The 23537-nt window shown below is 36.7% G+C and overlaps 1 protein-coding gene across 1 annotated transcript in view; it reads right to left on the bottom strand.

Annotated features, from left to right (window-relative positions):
• Positions 1-11284, bottom strand: part of LOC150038821 (GTP-binding protein At3g49725, chloroplastic-like) — a 32062-nt gene extending 20778 nt beyond the window's left edge. Inside the window, exon 1 of the mRNA XM_090308298.1 lies at positions 10687-11284. Coding sequence (XP_090164424.1) covers positions 10687-11083 — 397 coding nt within the window. The 5' untranslated portion in view covers positions 11084-11284. The remainder of the gene's footprint in view (positions 1-10686) is intronic.
• Positions 11285-23537: the final 12253 nt, after the last annotated feature.

Raw genomic sequence — 23537 nt, forward strand, 5'->3', positions numbered from 1 at the left:
TCAGTTTTTTGTTCTACTAATTGGCCTCCCCTTAATCATCCATCTTTCAAGGATTCAGATCCAAATATCTCTCTTTTGCAAGGATCTCCATTCCATGGAATCTCTCATGACTTCGAAGATGCATCAATAACAAGTGTAAGCAGTGAAGAACTTGAAAAAGACATCCAGGAAATTGAACAAACTTCAGCAGAAGACTTAATTAGCAGGCAGTGGGGATGCTTTAAAGTTTCTTTTCCAAATAGAGGAAGATCAGGGGGTTGAAAGGAAGAGTTCCCTGTTTTCACCACCATTTATCAAAGACTGCATACCTCAGGAGCTCAATTCATTAATTGAAGAGTGTGAACTTACTCTGGGTTAATCAACTGTCCGGAATTCAATAACCATAAAAGCAATAATGAAGATTATTTCATGGAACATCAGAGGACTTGGTGACAAAAATAAAAGGTTGGCAATCAAAAGACTCTTGAAAAAAATAAACCCTGACATAGTTCTTCTCCAAGAAACAAAAAGATACAACTTCGATCTACCTTTTATTAAAAGCTTATGGAGCTCTAAAGAAGTTGGCTGGGCTTTTGTGGAAGCTTCGGGTAGGGCAGGAGGTATTTTATCAATGTGGGATGAAGGCAAAATTTCAGTTTCAGAGATTTCAAAAGCATCATACTCTTTGACCTTAAAATGTCAAACAATTTGTAGAAAAAGTTGCTGGATAACAAACGTGTACGGTCCGAATTGCTACAGAGAAAGGGACAACCTATGGTCTGAATTATCTTCCATATTAGATTCTTGTGATGTTCCATGGTGCCTTGGAGGAGACTTTAATCGCATCCGAAGAAGACAAGAAAGATTCCCAATAGAAAGATATTCAAGAGAAATAAGAAACTTCAATAAGTTTATTCGAGAGTCAAATCTAATTGAAATTCGTATGTCCAATGGAAAATTCTCTTGGTCAAGAGAAGGAGTGATGATATCAAGATCCCTCATCAACAGATTCTTTGTTTCTCAAAATTGGGATGAGTTCTTTGAAGATTCAAGAGTGTCAAGACAAGCTCGAACTATTTCAGATCACTTTCCTCTTCTTTTTGAAGCTGGTGCTTTTGAGTGGGGTCCCTCCCCTTTTAGATTTTGTAACAGTTGGCTAAAAAATAAGGAATGTTGTCGGATAATTGAAAATTCTTTGTTGATAAAAGGGCAGCAGGATTGGGCTGGTTTTGCCTTATATTCCAGACTAAGAAGGGTAAAACATAGTGTTAAAAGATGGCTGGTAGAGCACGAAAAAGTCTAGAAAATCAGAGAAGAATCTCTGCTGAAAGAAATCAATGAAAAAGACCTCCAAGCCGACAGCCTTGAGAACTTTTCAGCAGAAGAAGATGTGAGAGTGTCTTTAAAGGCTGGCCTATTATCTCTTTACCCAGCAGAAGAAAGAGACCTAATTCAAAAAAGTATGCTGAATTGGCTACTTCTGGGGGATGAGAATACTTCTTTTTTTCATTGTTTCCTTGCAGCTAAAAGAAGGAAGAATCTTATTGCTGAATTATTCAACGACCAAGGATTGCCAACCAAATCTTGTAGAGAGATAGAAACAATCATATTGGATTTCTTTTCCAATTTATACACAAAATGCACGGGTACTCGTTCAATACCTTTGTATATGGCTTGGTCAAGAGTCTCAACTGAAGATAATACTCATTTGATTGCAAAATTCAATATAGCAGAAATTAAAACTGCTATTCAAGCCTTAGGTAAAAATAAGGCTCCTGGACCAGATGGCTTCACAGTGGAGTTTATTCTTCATTTCTGGAACTTGTTGAAGGATGGATTTAAAGATGTCTTCGAGGAATTCTTTCACAACGGTAAACTCAACTCATGTATTAAGGAGAATTTCATTTGTTTAATTCAAAAGAAGGAGGAAGCAGTATGGATAAAAGACTTTCGACCTATAAGCCTTTCTACTATTGTTTATAAGATAATAGATAAGGTGCTTGCAGAAAGGCTCAAAGTGATCATGCCAAGCCTAATAAATTCAACTCAAAGTGCCTTCATAGAAGGAAGGCAAATTCTTGACCCAATTCTTATAGCAAATGAGGCTGTTGAGGAGTATAGAGTCAAAAAGAAGCAAGGTTGGATACTAAAACTTGATTTGGAAAAAGCCTTTAATAGAGTTGATTGGGAGTTTCTTGAAAAAATTCTCCATGAAAAAGGCTTCCATCCAAAGTGGATCTCATGGATTGTGGGTTGTATATCCAATCCTAAATTCTCCATATTCATCAATGGAAGGCCTAGAGGAAGAATTATGGCAACAAGAGGAATTAGACAAGGAGACCCTCTTTCTCCTTTTCTTTTCCTTTTAGTAAGTGAAGTTCTTACAGCCTTGGTCAACAGAATTCATGAAAAATGTTTGTTTGAAGGATTTGTGGTAGGAAAGGATAATATCCATATTTCAATTCTCCAATTTGCAGACGACACGCTCTTATTTTGTAAAAATGATGATGGAATGTTAGAGATTCTCCGAAAAACTCTTGCATTATTTGAATGGTGCTCCGGTCAGAAAATAAATTGGGAAAAGTCAACCATATGTGGAATTAATATTGAAGATTCCAAGCAAGAAGCCGTGGCCTCAAGGTTAGGTTGTAAATCTTTGCAGCTGCTTTTTTATATTTAGGTCTTCCTTTGGGCGAATATCCAAAAAAAGTAGACTTTTGGCAACCGGTGATAGACAAACTTCAGAGTAAACTTGACAAATGGAGAAGGTATAACCTCTCAAGAGGCGGTAGGGCAACTTTATGCAATTCAGTTCTTTTAAATTTACCAACCTATTATATGTCTTCCTTCTTAATGCCAGAAAAGGTTATTTCCTCTATAGAAAGAATTATGAGAAATTTCTTTTGGGAAGGACATAAAGGAGGGAAGCTAAATCATTTGGTAAAATGGGAGATTGTATCAAAAAAAGTTGAGGATGGGGGACTGGCTCTAAGAGGATTAAAAAGAAGAAATTTGCCACTTCTTGCCAAATGGGGGTGGCGATTTATCCATGAGAATTCTTCTCTATGGACACAAGTTATAAAGAGTATTCATGGTAGAAATTTTGGTGAATGGCACACTTCTGGAAAGTCATTTTGTAGTCTTCGTAGTCTTTGGATCAGCATATCAAAAATCTGGTTGAAAGTAGAAGCCTTGGCAGTCTTCAAACTGGGAAATGGAAGCAGAATAGCCTTCTGGCATGACTCTTGGACTAGTAACACACTCCTTAAACTTAGTTTTCCCTCTTTATTTAAAGTTGCTTCCAACCAAAATGGATCTATTTTGGATCATTGGATTCTCAAACTCTCTCTTGGTCTCTACCCTTCAGAAGACTATTAAAAGATGAAGAAATACCAGACTACCAGACTTTGCTCTTCTTTATTTCCAACATAAAGCCTTCTTTCATACCTGACTCTCGATCTTGGTCCTTAGAAGCAAGTGGTTCATTCACGGTAAAATCTTTGTCCAACCATCTTGCCTTGGCCTCACCTCTTAACACCCACCTTTTAAAAGCTTTATGGCAGACTAATAGTGATCGAAGAGTGAATATTACGGTTTGGATCTCGCTTTTTGGAACCCTAAACAGCGCCTCAGTTCTGCAACACAAGCTGCCCTCCCATTTTCTTTCTCCTAATCAGTGTGTTTTATGTAAATCAGCTGGAGAAGATTTACAACACTTGTTCTTTGACTGCTTCTTCGCAAGAAATTGTTGGCTAGTCCTTTTTAAATCGCATAAACCTCAGTGATACGGGGCCTATCAAATTCCAATGTTAATATGAGTGAGTAGTGAGGAAATTCATCCTTTTTTGGCTTCAATTTTAGAGAAGCCATTTCGGAGGAACATTTCGGGGAAGCTTACTATGCTTTATTTCAACAAAAAGACAGTAATTCCGTGCAAGTGAGTGATTCTTACTAATCTCCTTCTCAAATTCCTTCAAAATTCTCATCTATTTTGTGGATGCTTGTGGTTTTCAATTACAAGAAATTCATCCCCCTCTTCTGCACAGCTGCCTGTTTGAATTTGTTGCCTTGAAACATGATTTTTTTATTGTATTAAGTATGGAGTTCAAAGGCGCTTTGTTGGATTTTTATGGAAGCTTTTGAATAATTGGGTAGTATTCATATCTGGGTTGATATTTTGGTGACCCTTGGATTTCTTAAAGGCAGCTACACTTTTTCAGTCAATTAAATCTAACAAGGATCGTGTAAGCTTTTGGACTTCTAAAGATAATTTGTTGGGTGTGTACTGTATTTGGAGCTACTGAGAGAAGATTTCTTTGGCTGGAATTCATCCTAATGTCTTGAACCTCGGTGTTTTGGGGGGACTTTTAACTTTTCTCAGTGGGCCTAAGTTTGCTCCAACCTTGGGAGTTGATGTAGGATTTTTTTTTTTTTGAAAGGAAACAAGTATCTTCATTGAAATAATGAATTGAGACTAATGCTCAAGATACAAAGAGAGATACAACAACACTAAAACCTAAGGATCAGTGAATGCACCCGGGCATCTCAACTAGGTTAACACCTCCTTAGCACTCTCATCATATCCGGAACATTAATAGAATTAAACAAAACAAAATAAGGCCGAAAAACCTTCCCATCACAACAGTAATTCACTCCTAATACAATGGACCAAAACGTTAAAAAAAATACCTAGCTATTACAAGGGACGGCAACCAAGCTATTACATGATGAACTCTAATACAAGGGGGTGAAAAACAAAATCTGAAACTAGTATGCTGGAAAAATAAAAGCCTTCCAATTTAGACTTAGATCTTGAATGTAACATTCTTCCTTTATTGAATGTTTTTAATATTAGTTGATGAATTAATGTAGCTTTTATGCCTTTGTAAACCGGCTGTGAAAAGAAGTTGTAATCCCTTTATAAACCGGTTACTTCAGGGGGTTGACCTGCTACCTAGCTGTCCAATCACCTTATGTGTATAAATAGGCCTATAATGCCTACAATCTTATTCATTAATACAAGATTACTCTTTAAATTCTTAGAGCATACATCAAGTGGTATCAGAGCACCCATCCAACACGCATTCCTTTTGGATCTCAAACTTCATGGACGTGGAAGCATCCTCATCAACAACAGCCATGGAAGCCCGAATGTCCTCGATAGAGAAGTCAGTCAACGAGATGAAGGTGAAAATGGGAGAAATCTGTTCCATGTTAGCCCAAGTCTTACTCCATATGAACATTTAATCCGGAGAAGATGGTCAAGAACATGTTAACCTACAAAACAAGGGTGGATTAGAGTCCAAGAACCTCAAGATTCTGGTGTGAACACAGCAAAACTTGAAGACCATGCCATTTTGGAAAGGCAAGAACCAGCAAGAAACCCCAGGAAAGCCAAGATTAGTGAACCGCCTTATCAAGAACTTAGGCAGAGCAAGATTTCAGCTCCAAGAAACATGTATCAAGCAAGATTTCGACCCCAAGAAAACTGTGGATGGGGCTATATGATGCAAGACTTTGATTCTTCAAGCGAAGGTGAAAACTATTACTGTGGAATCCAAGAAAGATTGGGAATGCATCAAGGAAGACACCAATTTCATCAAGACGAGACCGAATACAAGATGAAGATTGACCTCCCTAGCTTTGATGGTCAGATGGATGTCGAAGAATTTTTGGATTGCGCTTCAAAGGTTGAAAATTTCTTTGAATATTCCAACATCCCAGATGAAAAGAAAGTCAAATTAGTGGCCTTCAAATTTCAAATAGGTGCACCGGCTTGGTGGGAGCAACTAGAAACCAATCAGGGATACTATGGAAAACCTCCAATAAAACCTTGGCCGAAGCTTTTGAAGATGATGAAGAAAAGGTTCCTCCCATTAAACTACTAGCAAAGACTATACAACCAATACCAACTTTCCAAGCAAGGGGACCGATCTATCTTTGATTATACGAAAGAATTCCACCACCTAGGCACACGAAATAACCTACCTGAAACAGAATAGCAATTGGTGTCAAGATTTGTTCTTGGCCTTTGATCAAAGAAGCTGTCAAATTACACCCAGTGGCATATTTGGCAGATGCAATTATCCTAGCTACTACAATTGAAGAGAGTGCAGAGCCAAAACCGACAAAGACCTACCAAAGAAGGCAACCAACAACCATTCAAAAGAGTCCCAACAAACAAACCACAGCAGAGTACTTCAGGAACAATGGCAAACCAACAACATAAAAAGGATGATGTTCCTCCTAAACAACCGAATGCCACAGGAGCTGAAAACAACACTCCCAAGAGATTCAAATACTTATCAGCGAGCAACTTTGGGCAAATGTTTTCGATGTGGACAGCAAGGCCACCTCTCTAATGAGTGCCCCCAACGAAGAACATTGGCAATCCAAGAAGAAGATGCCTTTGATGAAACCGACTTTGATGAAGATAACATGGATGACCTTGCTTATATTCAACTGGTCGATGGTGACCAACTTTCGTGTGTTCTTCATCCTCAACGGCATGCTCTCTTCTGCACTCGGTGCACAATCAATGGGAGAGTATGTCAAGTGATTATAGATAGTGGGAGCACCGAGAATATTGTCTCCAAGAAGCTTGTTTCTGCTCTAAATCTCACAATTGAACCACATCCAAATCCGTATAAAGTAAACTGGATTACAAAGAAGGGAGAAACTGCTGTCAAGGAAATTTGCACAGAGCCTTTGTCTATAGGCAACCTAAACCAAGATCAAATTGTATGCGATGTCCTCGAGATGGATGTGTAAAAAATTCTCTTGGGATGCCTAATATGACAACAAGGCATTCCACAATGGTCGAGACAAAACATATGAATTCAGTTGGATTGGTAAAAAAGCAGTTCTCCTTCCACTCGGAAAGCAAATTACTATAGGTCCACAAGCAAGGTACCCTCTACCAGAGCTCGACCGGTGGTGATCAAAGGAGCCCCGACACTAGCCCGGATGGAAATCTCTCCTAAGATGTTAGCCAAGACGTGGCAGCCAGAAGACCAAGGGTTTTAGGTTGACTTTCAAGCCCTAGGGATTCCGCGAGAGGATGAGAGTTAGTGGTTACAAAGACCATAGCAGAACTCCAACTAGAGCTCCACCAGTTACAACGAGAGTTTGATGATGTATTCAATATGCCAAATGGGTTACCTCCCGTGCGACAGATAGATCATCGCATTCAGCTAAAAACGAATACTGATTCAATCAACGTAAGACCCTAACGTTGCATGTGCAAACGACGAAAATCGAAAGATCGATTAATGAAATGATGGCGTCGAGGATTATACGACCGAGCGTTAGTCCATTTTTCAGCCCAATGATTTTAGTGAAGAAGAAAGACGGGAGTTGGCGTTTCTGTATGGACTACCGGGCGTTGAATTGTGCCACGGTGTCGAACAAGTTCCCTATTCCTATGATTGGCGAGCTGCTGGACAAGCTATATGACGCACAGATTTTTCGAAAATAGACTTAAAATCGAGGTACCATCAGATAATAGTGCGGCAAGAGGATGTGAAAAAGACAACATTCCGAACGCACGAGGATCACTATGAGTTTCTCGTCATGCCGCTTGGTTTGACCAACGCACCAGCAACGTTTTAGGCACTAATGAACCAGGTTTTTCACCCCTACCTTCTAGATTTTTACTCGTTTTCTTTGATGACATTCTTGTATACAGCATTGATATGGCCACGCATTTGGAACACCTAACGATGGTTTTTCGGTTCCTTTGTGAGCATTATTTGTATGCTAATAAAAAGAAGTGCCAATTTGCGAAGGATCGGATTGAGTATCTAGGTCATTGGGTGTTGGCTAGAGGGGTCAAAGCAGATAAGGAAAAAATTTGTGCCATGGTGCAATGGCCCATTCCACGTAATGTGAAGGAACTTTAGGGATTTCTAGGCTTGACCGGTTATAACAGGCATTTCGTGACGAACTATGGAGCTATTGCCACACCGTTGACGAGGTTGACAAAAGAGAATGGGTTTGTCTGGTCCGACGAGACCACGCAGGCATTTGAATCGTTGAAAAACGCCATGATCACCTTGCCGGTGTTAGCACTCCCAGATTCCAGTGTACCGTTTGAGATTGAAATGGACGCCTCCAGAACCGAGTTAGGGGCCATTTTGTCCCAAAATAAAAGGTCCATAGCCTTCTTTAGCCAGAGCTTATCGTCGGCGGCCGGAGAAAAGTCTACATACCGAGAATTGATGACCATTGTGTTGGCAATGGAAAAATGGCATCATTACTTGTTAGGTCATCACTTTACGGTGTAAATCGATCAAAAGGCGCTCAGACATATATTAGAATAGCGGGAAATCCCACCAGGAGTTCAGAAGTGGGTCACGAAATTGATGGGATACGACTTTGAGATCCTTCATCGGGCAGGGCCTGAAAACAAGGTTGCAAATGCCTTATTCCAAATACCCGACGAGGCCCAATTGAATATCATTTTTGTTCCTTCCCTGATTGACTTGAGTGTGGTGAATAAAGAGGTGTCGGGGGATTCAAAACTGAAGGCCATTTTTGATCGAGTGTCTGAGGATAGTGATAGTGTGCCACAATATACAGCGCGCCAAGGAAAGTTGTTTTGCTAGGAACATTTGGTTCTTTCTTGGAATTTCTGTTTATTGCCCACGATACTCCATACCTTCCATGACTCGGTTATTGGGGGACACTCGGGGTACTTGCAAACATACAAACAACTATCTGCTGAATTGTATTGGGATGGAATGAAATCGGATGTGAAGAAGTATGTGGCAAAGTGCGCAATCTGTCAAAGGAATAAAACACAGTCCTTGTCTCCCCCGGGTTATTGCAGCCTCTACCCATTCCCAGTCACACGTGGGAAGATATTTCCATGGACTTCATGGAGGGCCTCCCTCGCTCGAAGGTGTACGACGTTGTTTTTGTCATGGTGGACCGGTTGAGCAAATATGCCCACTTCATCACCTTGTCCCATCCGTACTCTGCAAAAATCGTGGCCACTCTGTTTGTGAAAAAAGTGGTGCGACACCATGGTTATCCCAGGTCAATTGTGTCGGATTGGGATCGGGTATTTCTCAATCATTTTTCGGAAGGAGCTTTTTCAAATGCAACATTTGAAGTGCAATACGGCATACCACCCCCAAATGGACAAACAACGGAGGTAGTCAATAAGAGTTTGGAACTCCATTTGCATTGTTTGTGCAGTGAGAAACCAAAATCCTAGAGTGATAGCTTGTTGTGGGTAGAATTTTGGTACAACACAACATATGCTTCGGTTAAGACTACTTACTCCTTATCAGGTACTATATGGCCAATCCCCACCACCAATTATATCCTACGAGCAGTCTGAAAAATAGTGAATTACTCAATTGAGCAATGGTCACAAACCAGAGACAAGACCTAGCGGCCGTAAAAGACAACCCGATTCACGCACAAAATCAAATGAAGAAATTTGCTAATGCCCACCACGGCGATGTGGTTTTTGACATAGGAGATTGGGTTTATCTGAAGATTCGGCCCTACCACCAGAAATCATTGGCTAAGAAATGTGGTGAGAAACTGGCCCCCAAATTTTTTGGTCCTTTCCGTGTCATGAGCCGTGTTGAAGAGCTTGCTTATTTATTGGATCTTTCGTCCATGACCCAAATCCATCCGGTCTTCCATGTCTCTCAGTTGAAGAAGGCAATCGACAACCACCACATCATGCAGCATGATCTCTCCCTTTTGAATGATGAATTAGAATGGGTCTTGGAGCCGAGCAAAGTGTCACAGATGCACTGGAATGAGGCTGAACAGGAGTGGGAATGCCTTGTAGAGTGGAAGGGGCAGGTTGATCATGAAGCTACTTAGGAGTCCCATGCGTTATTCCGATAGCAATTCCCAGATTTCCACCTTGAGAACAAGGGGGCTCTTCTAAATAGGGGTAATGCTAGGCCATCCATTAAGAACATGTATAGAAGAACGGGTAAAAAGGGATTTGCACCCCAAATAGAGGGTAGTTGGTTGTGGTCCCATGTTGTACTTGTTGCAAAGGAATGTTGGTATTTCTATTTTTGTTTTGGCTAGGGTTAGTTATCTTGTTTTCTGTGTAGGAACATTAGTTCACTGTGGAGAGAACAGCCCTCTTAGTTGGTTGTGTTGCGTAGTGTTCTTATCTTGTTGTGTAGTCAAACTCATTTCCCCTGTGTTTGGCTTATTACCATATCTAAATATTAAATGGTAAGGAAGAAACCTTACATAATATAAGGGTTGTATGATTACTCTCTTTTATATCTTCCGGAAACCCATCAACAAACCTAGCTAATGGTTCTCGACATCAACTAGGTTATTTTTGGCACAAATCTATGGAACTCTTCTGAATAATCAGCTACAATCTTAGTCCATTGGTTGTAATGTTGATACTGGTAGGAATCAATTCTTCATCAACTTTAGCATCTTCTAACTAATGGAATGCTTGCCATACCATTGTCGATTAGTCCCCGTGTCTTTTTAAATCAAATTTAACATAGCTAGGAAGAATCCTAAAATAACAAGACCTGATTGAGGCTATAAATATTGAAGTGACTAATAAAACATGTGGGAGGAAGGACCCAATTCCAATTTCTACAAGTATTTCACTGGCAGTTAGATAAATAGTGCAATTTATAAGCAAAGAACGAACAGAAAGAAAAGGGTGATTCCTGCAACAGAATTCACATCTCTTTGACTCACCAGCCCGGGCCCCTCTTGCAGAAGGATTTTGAACTACGACGTGAGGGGGTATGTCCTTGTCGAAGAAATCAATATGAAAATACCCATCTCGTTGTTCTTCTAGAGAATTTGCAAGACACAAAGCCTCGTTTAGCTTTGCTTGCAGAAATGCATTAGGACGAAGACGAGGTTGAACCACGAAGAGTTTCGGCGGAGCTGTTGGGTCTCTATTGAAAAGGGAAACAACGTCGTAGCTACCTTCCTTCTGTTTGGATAAGTGGGAGAATGGCGAAGAGAGAATCGAAATCCAAGGAGCCAACAGCCTGGTTGGAGAATTAGATGGCAGTAGATAGCTTGTTGAGGCGGAACAAACAGTGGATACGTAATGGGCGAGAGGCTTGATGATGATTCTCAACATTTGGAAGAATCAGTCGTACGATCTCCTTTCACCAGTATCCACACCTTCGGTGTCGCTAAGTTGCTCTGCCCAGAGTTGCCTTTGCGCTCGCTTAGAGCATGTTCCAAAACTATTCGATCGTACATGGTAAGATTTTTACCCTACCTAAAACCGGGAGATAACCCAGATTGAATTTCATGGGAGGTGGTCGGTCGGTTTATTAGGGTGACTTGGTGCAGAAAAAATATTAAAATATTTAGGGAAAAAAAAACAACAAAAAAAAAATTTGTTAGAACAATTTAGTAGGATCACAATGTAACAACACGATTTTTCAAGATCTCTAGTTGGATTATTACTACCATGCATAAAATTTTGAACCAAAACTAGTCGATCGTGTAAACTCAAAAATAAAGATTTTCTAAATAAATAAAATTTCATTAGAATATTCTAAAGTTTTCTATAACAAAGTTTAGTTCGAGATCCCTAAAACATTGAAAATAAATAAATACATTTGAATTTAAAACATTAAAAACTTCTTAAAAACATGACATTAAGCGGAAGCATGATCACTAGTCCCAAGACCTTGTCATGGATCCTCTCATCATGCGCTCGGTACATTCGTTCCTTTACCTGAAAAAAATATAGAGAAAACGATGAGTATTAGAATACTTAGTGTGACGACCCGAGTTCATGAGGGTATATGAATGAACCGATATCACATCCGAATGAGAGGAATCCTGAGAACATGGAAGTATGAATAAGAAAGGCTTAAAATAATTAAAAGTTACTACCTATACCAACAAGATGTACCTTGGCTCAATCATAAGAACTTCAAAGCATGCCGAAAGATTCAGTGTTACAATTCCTTCTTTAAAAATGGTTTATTATTATTATTACTAAAAATTAAATTTAATAATAAACATTAATATATGTATGTATGTATTTGTGTGTCATAACTACTTTATCATATAATATATATTAAACTATATGTTACAACAAATATAACATATAACATATAGTTCAATATTGTATCCAATACAATATAACTTATGGTTTAATTCTCTCAATAACGATATTTAATATAAATCCCATTATATTAAATTTAATTATATGAATCCAATTCACATAATTAATATTTGAATCATATTCAAATATTAAATTTCTCTCAAATAAATACTTAATAGTATAATGTATCAAATACATTATAGTAATTATATCATATATATAATTAAAATTTAATTAATTATATCATATATAATTAATTCCCTCAATTAACCTGAACAATTCAAATTAATCTAAAAACTGATTCTCATTAAATCTCGTTGAGCTACCGAGGGGACCTCGTGAACCTATAGCTTGAAGCTCTAAAGGTACATGAATAATTAATTAAACTCTTTAATTAAATTATTCATCGTCCGTTAACTATCGGACATTCTACTAAAAACCGACAATTGCACTCTTCGCACACCAGATATATTTCTGTGTCCATTGGATATAACCAATCAATAATACAATGAACCTTCACAAATTGCTCGTAAGTACAACTGAACCAAAATTACAGTTTTGCGTCTGTAGTTACATCTAACTTCTTAAGTATCATTGATCCCTCTAATGAACAATAAATCATAATTTAGCTATGACCAAACCCCTCCCAGGCCAGGAGAGGGTGTGACGCCACAATGTTCAAGCCCCGAAATCAGTCTTAAGGGAGTAATTTATCTACTTGCCCCGACATTGGGGAATGAGTGAATTCCTTCTTATGTAGTTATGTTCCCGGCTCCCCAATCAGACAAATCCCCAAAATAGTAGACTTGTTGAGTCGACAATCTAGGCACTCTCACTCATATAAAAAAATGACCGATTTCATAGGCAGAAGTTCACAACTCACTCAGGATTCAGGTCATGTTAACTATGGTCATCCCGGTGAAATGTAAGTCTCTATTATGAACAACGTTATATAATGAGACTAAACATTTCGTGGTCTAGTCTTATACAAACTCCTTTGTATAGAATATCCCGCTCACATGTCTCTATATGAATGATTAAGATCAGATCATTTGTAGATTTTACAACAATTATAACATCTATAGAGCATGTTATACTCGTGGTGTCACTAGGATAAGGTATCCAACCTTGTCCATTTACTACAGCTCATTTAGGTTATTACTTAAACATGATCCACCCATATGTCTCTACATATATATTTAAACTATAAGATAACCTTGGATGTTAGTTTATTGATTTGTGGTTAATGCAACTAAATTTGATAGAAAACATCATATATTTTATTACATAAATAAAATGTTTGTACAATACAATTACAATCTATAGGATCCTATGAGATTTAGGACATCAACCCCAACACAAATCCTTAGAGTCATACACGAGCATGTAGTCCCTCGTTCTCAAAATATACTTAAGGATGTTCTCGACAACAATCCAATGACTATATCTAGGTTAGACTGGAATCTACTGACTATTTCGACTGCAAAGCATATGTCGGGGCATGTGCACAACGTGACGTACATTCAGCTCCCCTACTGATGCATATGAATTCTTTTCATATTCTTAATCTCTTGAGATGTTTTAGAACATTGTTCCTTAGACAAATGAATTCCATGTCTAAAAAGTATTAAACCTCTTTTGGAATCATGCATGTTATATCTTGGCAACGTTTTGTCAATATAAGATGCTTAAGATAGTGCTAGCATTTTATTCTTGCGATTTCAAACTATTTGGATCCCAAGAACATATTGTGCATCTCTTAAATCTTTCATTTGAAATTGTGATGTTGGTCATCTCTTTACGTCGGCAAGGAATCTAATTTCATTCCCAATGAGAAGGATATCATCAACATAAAGTACCAGAAAAGCTACAGTCTTGTTGACTATTTTCTTGTAAACACAAGGTTCTTCAACATTCTGTTCAAAGTCATAAGATTTGATCGCAGTGTCAAATCTTATATTCCAGGACCGAGATGCTTATTTTAACTCATAAATGGATCATTTAAGTTTGCAAACCTTCTACTTTTGACCTCGTTCAATGAACCCTTATGGTTGAAACATATAAATACTTTCTTCAAGATAACCATTCAAAAAGGTTGTCTTGACATCCATTTGTCATATTTCATAATCATAAAAAGCAACGATAGATAAAAGTATTCTAATATATTTAATCATGGTACCAGGAGAGAAGGTTTCTTCATAGTCTACCCTCTCTCTTTGGGTAAAACCTTTTGCCACGAGTCTAGCTTTATAGGTTTGTACCTTACTAGTTTGGTCTCGTTTTCTCTTGTAGATCCACTTATAACCAATAGGTTTTACCCCATCTGATTGATCTACAAGTTCTCAAACATAATTGAAGTACATAGATGATAACTTGTAGAAATACAAGTTATTGTCTCTTGAAAGTTCGAACAATCAGGATTCTTAATGATAAAATCTCTTCTTTCTTAAAGGAAAACACATAGAATCCTTCAAACATAATTAACCTTTACAAAAACATTCTTTTTGATAAAATTGCATCACTAACACATCTTATCATAGGATTTCAGTAAATTTTACTAAGTGTCATAGGCGGAACTAATGCAAAGGCATGCATTTGAAGAATTCCAACGCAGAGCAGATACATTAGTTCGAGCTATTCCTGTCAAATCACCACTTGCAAGTATGGATATCTGAATGTCGGTGTTTGAAAAGCAACTGAAATTGCAGGCGATTGACCAGGGTATGAGAATTAATGATATCATTTTCGAGGTTGATGTCCTAAAGTCTCGTGTCCTGTAGTTTGTAAACAGTATATATGAATACCTGTGATTGTTAATATATGATATTTACTTCACATCTTGTTGTTTTGCTCATTTATTTGTTTTATTTGCTTTACCACAAACCAATAAACATAAAATCCCTGGTTATCTGTATGTGACTCAAGTATGTATGTGGTGACATACAAGTGGATCATGTATTGAGTGATAACCAAAATGGTTTGTAGTATATGGATATAGGAGGGAAACCTTATCTTGGTAATACTACGGATGCGGCCCGCTTTGTGGAATGGTCACAAGTGTTGTGACTTGCCACAAATGATTTGATCCTGATCATTTGTGTTGGGGACATGTGAGTGGGGCGTCCTATACAAAGAGTTTATATAAGACCTAACCACGAAGTGTTAATGTCTTGTTATATAACACCGTTCATGACAGAGACTTCACTTCACTAGGATGACCATAGGTAACATGACCTCAATCCTTAGTGGGTTGGGAACTCCTACCATTGAGGGTGGTCATTTGATTTGTATGGGTACGAGTGGTCATGTCTCTGATTCAAACCTACCATTTTGGGGATACGTCTAATTTGGGAGTGGGAACTCAACTACACAAGATGAAATTCACTCCTTCCCTGAGGCAGGGGTAAGTAGATAGATGGCTCCCTTAAGGGCTGATTCCGAGGCTTGAACAATGTGACACCACACACCTTCTCTTGGCCCGAGAGGTGTTCACACATAGTTGGACTATGTTGTATTGTTTGTTAGAGGAATCAGTGGTACTTAAGGAGTGAGATGTAACTATAGAGGCAAAACGGTAAATTGGTCCAGCTGTACTTATGAGCATCTGTGAAGGGTCATCGTACTCATGATTGGTTATATCCAATGGATACAGAAATATATCCGTGGTAAAAATAGTTCAACTGTTGGTCTTTAGTGGAATCACTGACAGTTAACAGATGGTGAATCTCGTGGCTAAAGAGTTTAGTCAGCCATTCACGTACCGTTGGAACTTCGAGCCACAGGTCCATTAGGTCACTTGGGTAGCTTGGATAAATTCGAGAACCAGTATTTGGATTAATTTGAAATATCCAAATTGACAAAAGGAAGTACAATTATATATGATATAATTGGAATGATTAATTATATATGATATAATTGGCTAAATGTATGAGATACATTATTTTGGAGAAAATTAGATATAAATATGATTTATATCAAGTAGAGGAAAAATACTATAGTAGATATATGATATCAAACTCTAGGATATAAATATAATATGATTATATTTATTAAATAAATTAATTGATTAATTATTTAATGATTAACCAATTATTTCACGTATGAACGTGGGAACGTGGGGGCCACGAAGGTTAAGATAACCGGCGAGTTGAAATATGAAAATAGTTTTCATTTTGAGTTTTTTTAATTCATTTGTGCAATCGATATCATGTGCCCCAAAAGAAACCGTGAAAGAGCGATCGCCGAGAGCCTATACGATAGATTCTCATTCGTCTAAACGATCGTCTAGTTCACGCGTTCCCTAAACGATCGTATACCACTTTCCTAAACGATCGTCCAATTTTTCCTAAACGGTCGTGTAGTTCTATTATACGATAACAGAGTTCTTCTTGTGTGCGCTTGTCGTCTACACGATACCCTTTCCTTCGTCCTCTACCAAACTCACCAGAGCCTACACTTTGGGTTTTTGACGCTAAGGATACCTGGGTTTCCCTGGTGGTTGTGTTGTCCCCACGTTCAGTATCGTGCAGTAACAGTCAAGAGACTCGTCGGGTGCTGGTAGATCGGTGGAGTTTTCCACTACTGTGGGTTCACACAAACGAAGAATGTCTTCCTTTGGTATGAACCCCTTTTACTATGTTTTATTGTATTCTGAGCATGTTGTTGATGAGTTTAATATGCATAATTATTAGTATAGAATGTATATCATTTATGTTTCGGTCACTGTGAAATCGGAGCGATCTAAGCCTACTCATGGAACTCTCGTATTGAGATCCTTCAGTCATATCACAAGTTGCTGAGGGAAAACGCCTATAAATAGAAAACTTGCAACCGAAAAATTCAACATATAGCATAGAAAGCATAGTATTATTGGGAATGTTCTAGAATTCATAGTTCGTAAATTTCGTGTTAAACACTCTATTTATCAATAAATATTATTGAGTATCTTATTCGATAAAGTTGTTGATATTACATTCTATTATGAAAATCCAATAAACATATCGATGGCTATAGTATAAATACTTTATCTCTATAAAGTGACACAAACAGGATCAAGTTAATAATATATAGCCTAAATGGTCTATAAGTATATGGATGAAATTGGATATCTCATCCTAGTAACACTATTGGATGCGACCAATTTTGTATAGGTAATATAAATGATGTGATCCACAGATCATTCACGTAGAGACATATGAGCGGGGGCATCTTATGCAATGAGTTTTCATAAAAACTGGACCACGAAATAGTCACTTTTCTTTATAACGACCGTTTATTGTTAAAACTGACTATTTCATAATAAAGTAACCTAGGATAACTCGATCTTAATCCTAAGCTAGCGATGAACTCTTGTTTATTCAGGATTGTCCTTTGATTTGCATGGCTGAGAGTAGTCCAACAACACTGCTCAATAAGCCTTCCATTTTAAGGATAAGACTGGATAAATAATTGGGGATGTAGTCTTGCGAGATGAAATTCACTCTTATCCGTTTTAGGATTAGCAGATAGGTTGTTCTCTTAAGTGTTGAATCTTGGTCTTGAACAATCAAGGCTCCGCTCTCTCATGGTAGGGAGGGACATGATTCATAAGTGGTGTTATGAATCATTTGTTCATTAGAAGGTCAGTGAAGATGTATTTACAGGGTTAAAATGATAATTTTGAGACAGTTGTAAATACGAATGACCTGTGAATGATTGACTTACTAATTATGGTTAACATGGACAGAAACACATCTACAGTGAGGAGAGTGCAACTATCGAGCTATAGTGGTGTGTCTTGATGGTTAACGAAAAGTAATTAATTCAGTTTAAAGAGTTTAACCAATTGATTACAAATCGTTGGAGCTCATGATCTGTAGGTTCAATAGGTTTCTCTACTAGCTCATAAATTGGAATAACAAATTGAGTATTAATTGGATGAATTTTGAATTTAGGGTTATGAATTTGAAATGTTCAAATTCAGTTTTAGGGTTTGCAATTAATTGTATATGATGCAATTAAAAACGTTTAATTTAGATGAAATTAAAATGAGAATGGAGAATCAATTAATATTTAAATTATGATTTAAATATTGATTATATGAATTTGAATCATATTGGTAAAATTTATTTTTTATTAATTTAATATTAAAGATATTAAATTAATTAAATTAGTTTATTTAAAGTAATTTTGAATTAAATTTTATAAAACTAAATTTTAAATCAAATAGTTTTATTTAAAAAGAAAAATCAATTTCATTGAAATTGATTTAAGTTAGTGGATTTTTCCCAAAATTGGAAAAATCCACTACATCACTCTGGTGCTTTATCACCACATTCCACCATGAGTTATTCAATCAATACCAAGTAGGAGTTACCCTACATGCAGCATGTTCTAATGCATGAAGTGAGTCTATATAATGAAGCTTTATGCATGAAATTTAGGGAGATCTCTGAGATTTTTATCCAAGTTGCTACAAAACTAAAAACCCTAACACCCTCTCTCAAGTTCATCTTCAATTTAGCTTCTTTATAGTGTTTCCACCATATATTTCTTCTTAAGTATAATGGAGAAGATCTTGTTGATGGTTTATCTGAAGAATCCAGCTCAAACTTGTGAAGATTCTACTGATATCGTGAAGAGAACTACAAAGGTAATGTCTTATTCAAACCCTCTTATGAAAAACTCATGAGTAGCATGTTTAAAACTCAAATTAAGTTTAGTTTAAGTGCTTATTGATTCTGAATTCTTTCGTTGCATGTTATATTACTCCTTCAAGTATAACATAGAAAGAGCTTAGAATAGAGTAGTGTTGCTGCTACAAGAAGATCACAGGAGGAAAAGAACCATCACTATTGTTCATCAAGGAGAATTGAAAAGAACCAAGCTCGAGAGAGAACTTTTCTTCATTTATTTAACAAATTGGATGTACACACATTAAGATCAAGCTAAAGAGAACAAGAAATTGAACTCTGCGGCTTGACTTTTTTCTTTTTACTTTATTTCCATTCATCATTCATGCAATTAAGTGTGTTATTGTAAAGATAATTTCAATCATTATAAAATCGTGCATTTAATCCATTCACTTGCCACTACTTACAATCTACTGTGTTAAATGCATTTGTGACTTTGTGCCTGCTAAAATTCTAAAAGCGTTAATCATTCAGATCATTTGGTTGAAGTTATCTCAGCTAAACTATTCAAAAGAATAGGATAGCTAGAAACGCATCAAGTCATAATGCACAGTAGTTTTAGAGAAAAAGATACTTGTGGTTCACTGTTTTCTGTATCCAACGTATGCACCCTAAAGATAGGAACATGTGGCATTTGCATTGAGAAATATTAAATGATTAGATAGACAGAAACCCAACGCATTGACATACACCTGATTGTAAACACGTATCCTTCATCTTCATTCTTACCCCCTATTTCTTGTCCATCTTACTTGGATCAACGCATTCACTTATCACTTAGCACCGTTCCTTCATTGAATTTTATATTTCACTTGAACTTGTTTTCTTCTTGTACGCATGTCGTTAAAGTAGTGAAACTTTTTCAACATTTATTTAGAACCCCTCTACATCAATGCAACGCAAGACTTGCATTAGTCTGACCTAAATCCCTAGACTTACCAGGAATCTGAATGAGATTTATACTTGGATCTATCTCAGGTAAAGCTTGTACGCATGCATCATCCATTCTTCTCACCTAGAGAAGCCATTCACCATTCATCTTCATTCACATAGATCTTATCTTCCATTTCTACTCATTATACACTTTTAGCACACATCACGAAACCACGAACAATAGACTTCATGTTAAGGTCCATAGCTTTTATCCATTGATCTCTACCTATATTTTCCATTGCTTGTATAAAAGTCAATGGATCCTCTAAGCCATCATCAGGTATGATGGCTTGAGTTTCTGTTAAACCCATATATCGGTCAGGCTGTTGAACAACCATCCCACTACGTCAAGGCATTCTCAATTCATGAGAAGAATGTGATGGACCAATTTCATTAACAACTTTTGTTGAAGAACTAGTTTGATCAACAACTTTTGTTGATTTATCTATAGACTCTCTAGATATCTCATTTAATACCAGTTTACTGCGAGGTTGATGCTTTCTAATGTGATATTCCTCTAAGAATGTAGCATTTGTTGATACAAGTATTTTGTCTTCTTAATGATCATAAAATAGACCACCTTTTGTTTCTTTATGGTATCCTACAAATAAGCATATTTTTTTAACATCGTTCTAATTTCTTAGGATTTTGCATCAACACATGTATCAGATATCCCCAGATTCTGAAGTGACATAAATTACCTTTACGTCCTCTTTACAACTCGTAAGGTGTTTCTGAAACACTTTTTGAGGGAACCATGTTCAAAATATATATAGCAGCCTGCACTGCATACCCTTAAAAGGACTGAGGTAACTGAACATAACTCAGGATCAGACCATCTGTGACAAGTTACAACACTTGTGATCATTCCATAAAGCGGGCCGCATCCATAGCGTTACCAGGATAAGGTTTCCCTCCTATATCCATATACTACAGACCATTTTGGTTATCACTCAGGATACGATCCACTAGTATGTCACCACATACATGCTTAAGTTACATACTGATAACCAGGGATTTTATGTTTATTGGTTTGTGGTAAAGCAAATAAAACAAACAACTGAGCAAAAATAAGAAGTGAAGTAAAATATCATATATTATACAACACAAACGTTCGTACAAACTGTTTACAAACTACAGGACACGAGACTTTAGGGCATCAACCCCAACACTTCTTTCATGCGGGAATTATAAACGTATTTTATAGTATCATGTCGTACTGATGAGGACGACTGTCTAAACATCCCTTGTAACGAATCCATGATCTCCCGAGCGGTGACCATGGTTTCATGCTTTTTAGTAAGCACATCAAATATGCTTGCTAAAATGTAGGCTCAGACCTTTTCATTAGCCCTGACCCATATGTTAGAGGTGTTCATGGGTTGAGTTGAAAGACTTTTTAGACCCAACCCAATTGTTCGAGTTTTAAATTTCTTCAACCCAAATAACCCTTATTAAAAAATGAACCCAATCCAACCCAACCATGAAATATTTGGGTTGGGTTGGTTCGGGTTAATCGGGTCATTTACTTAAAACTTTGTTCTAAAAGAAGCAAAAGATAAATATGTAAAAATCTAATTTAATTATTTTCATATATTGAATTAAGATTAACAACTCAATTTCAATTTATATGGTAAAAAATTTCTTTCTAAAATGCAAAGAAACTATTTTAAGAGTTGTTGAAAAATAAATTATTAAAAAAATATTGGAATTAAATAAAATTAAAATCAATATATGTATAAATAATTAGGTTATAAATCATAAAAAAAAAATATATTTTAAAGTCAATAATAAATTCGGGTTGGTTTGGGTTATATTAGGTGAATCCATAAACCAACCAAATCCATAAAATTTTCATTTATTTGAACCCAACCCAACCCAAATGAGTTTATAACCCAACCCAAACTGCACGGGTTGGGTTGGGTTAATCGATTTTTTCGGGTCATCGGATTTTTTGAACGCCCCTACCATCTGTCATAGGCATCCCGAACATTTCGGTTTGCATTTGAACTGGGAAGAGGAGGACATTCCTCCGTTAATACGAACCCCAGGTCATCAACAAGTAGTATCATATTTATGTTTGATTTCCAGTTCGAGTAACACTCGCCATTGAATTTACTGGAAGCTAAAAATTGAATTATCGAGTTCGACATGCTGAAATATAAACAAATTCTATGAGAAAATTACATCTAAATTCAATTTTAGCAAAAGTAATAAAGTACCCAGATTTCTTTATTTATTCGCAATGATACTTGAGTGAGTAAGAATAGATGCTACCGAGGGACAGTCAAATACTCATTCACTGAAGTAAGACATTCTTGACTAAATACTAACTCCAGAATAACTCTTTATTCTATTAGTTATTTAGTTACCGTTTTCGGTCAAGAATTTACTAGCTTTTAATAACTCTTGTAAGTGTGACCCTCAATTTTCAGATTTCATTAAACAGTATGAACAAACATAAGTCATTGAGTAGCAAAAATTGAGTCTTACATGCTATGATTTTTAAGTCTAGTCTTTGATCGTAAATTGTTTGATTTGATTTAATTCAAGGAACTAAGTTAATCAAATTGGCTATCCAATTAATTAACTTCACAATAGAAACCTAGAACTTAGTGCAAGTGTTAATTGGTTCTTCTCGATCGCTATCGAATTTGGTTGAATTGATTGCACTTAGTTAATTAAGGCCTCATTAGAAGTTTTAGTTTAATTCATGTCACTTGTAAGATTTAGTCTTAATTAGTTGTCCGCCTTTGTAGATGCTAGTTAGAGGTTAGTCAAACAAGTGTTGTGTTAAGCATAATCAACATGAGTTAATAAAAACAATCCGATGACGGGAAATTACATAGGAATCATTTACTCTCAAGAGCTAGAATATCTAATCCTTGATATATTTACCCACTTTATTTTACTTTCTTGCACGTTTATTCTCATCCACACCAAACCTCCACCCATTTACCGCTTTAGTTAGTAAATTGGCTTAACGAAACAAATTGCGCTTCCCTAACCACTATTGCTACGTCTTTGTAGTGATAGGAGTAGTTTGGTATCATGAATTTTCTTTTGATTTGTGACTCTTTTCGAGAATTAAACGACACCGGAATAGGACCGATCAATGGCTTTTACTCTATTTGCAGTTTTAGATATAGGGCAAATGTGCAGGTTTTTTGTGCATATGAAAGCTTTGTGTAAACTTTTTTATAGAACAATTTGATGGTGCCCAAGATGTAGGCCATTAATTTAATTGTAATAGACTTTACTTTATTGACCATTGTGGCCTTTTGTTAGAAATGATAAACAACTCACTTTAACTTTATTATTATTATTTTTTTGGAAGTGATTATATAACTTTGTTCTTTGTGGCACCACTAATGCACCATTCCCATTCCTATGGCAATTTCCATTCCCATTCCTATGGCAATTTCTCAACAATGAGATAACGTCTCTATGAACTGAGTGGCCTGAGAGCTTTTGAAACAATCAGGATCTCATTAGTTCCTTTTGAGGCCTTAGTTTTATGTTTCTATCTTTCCGATGCTCCTTTGATTTGTAGCACTTCTGTGCTGCTTATTTTGCAACGTGGTTGCTATTACTACACATAGTAGATTCCAAAATTGAAGCCCAAATGTGTATACACATGTTAGAATCGGTAAAATTCATTCACACAAGACAATATACATTTCATTTCATTTCAATAAATCCACCTTCCTGAAGTATGGTTTTACATCAAATAATCAAACTTGGAACAAATAAAATGGTCAATCAAATCAAAATCTTGAATGGTTTAACTGTAAGAGTATACAACGTACGTGTAGAAGCAATCAGGATCTTAAACACTCTAATTTCATTAATTTTAGGATCAACCA

Source organism: Benincasa hispida, chromosome 1 (assembly GCF_027475165.1).
Source record: "Benincasa hispida cultivar pf3 chromosome 1, pf3_genome.v1.1, whole genome shotgun sequence".
Classification (NCBI taxonomy): domain Eukaryota; kingdom Viridiplantae; phylum Streptophyta; class Magnoliopsida; order Cucurbitales; family Cucurbitaceae; genus Benincasa; species Benincasa hispida.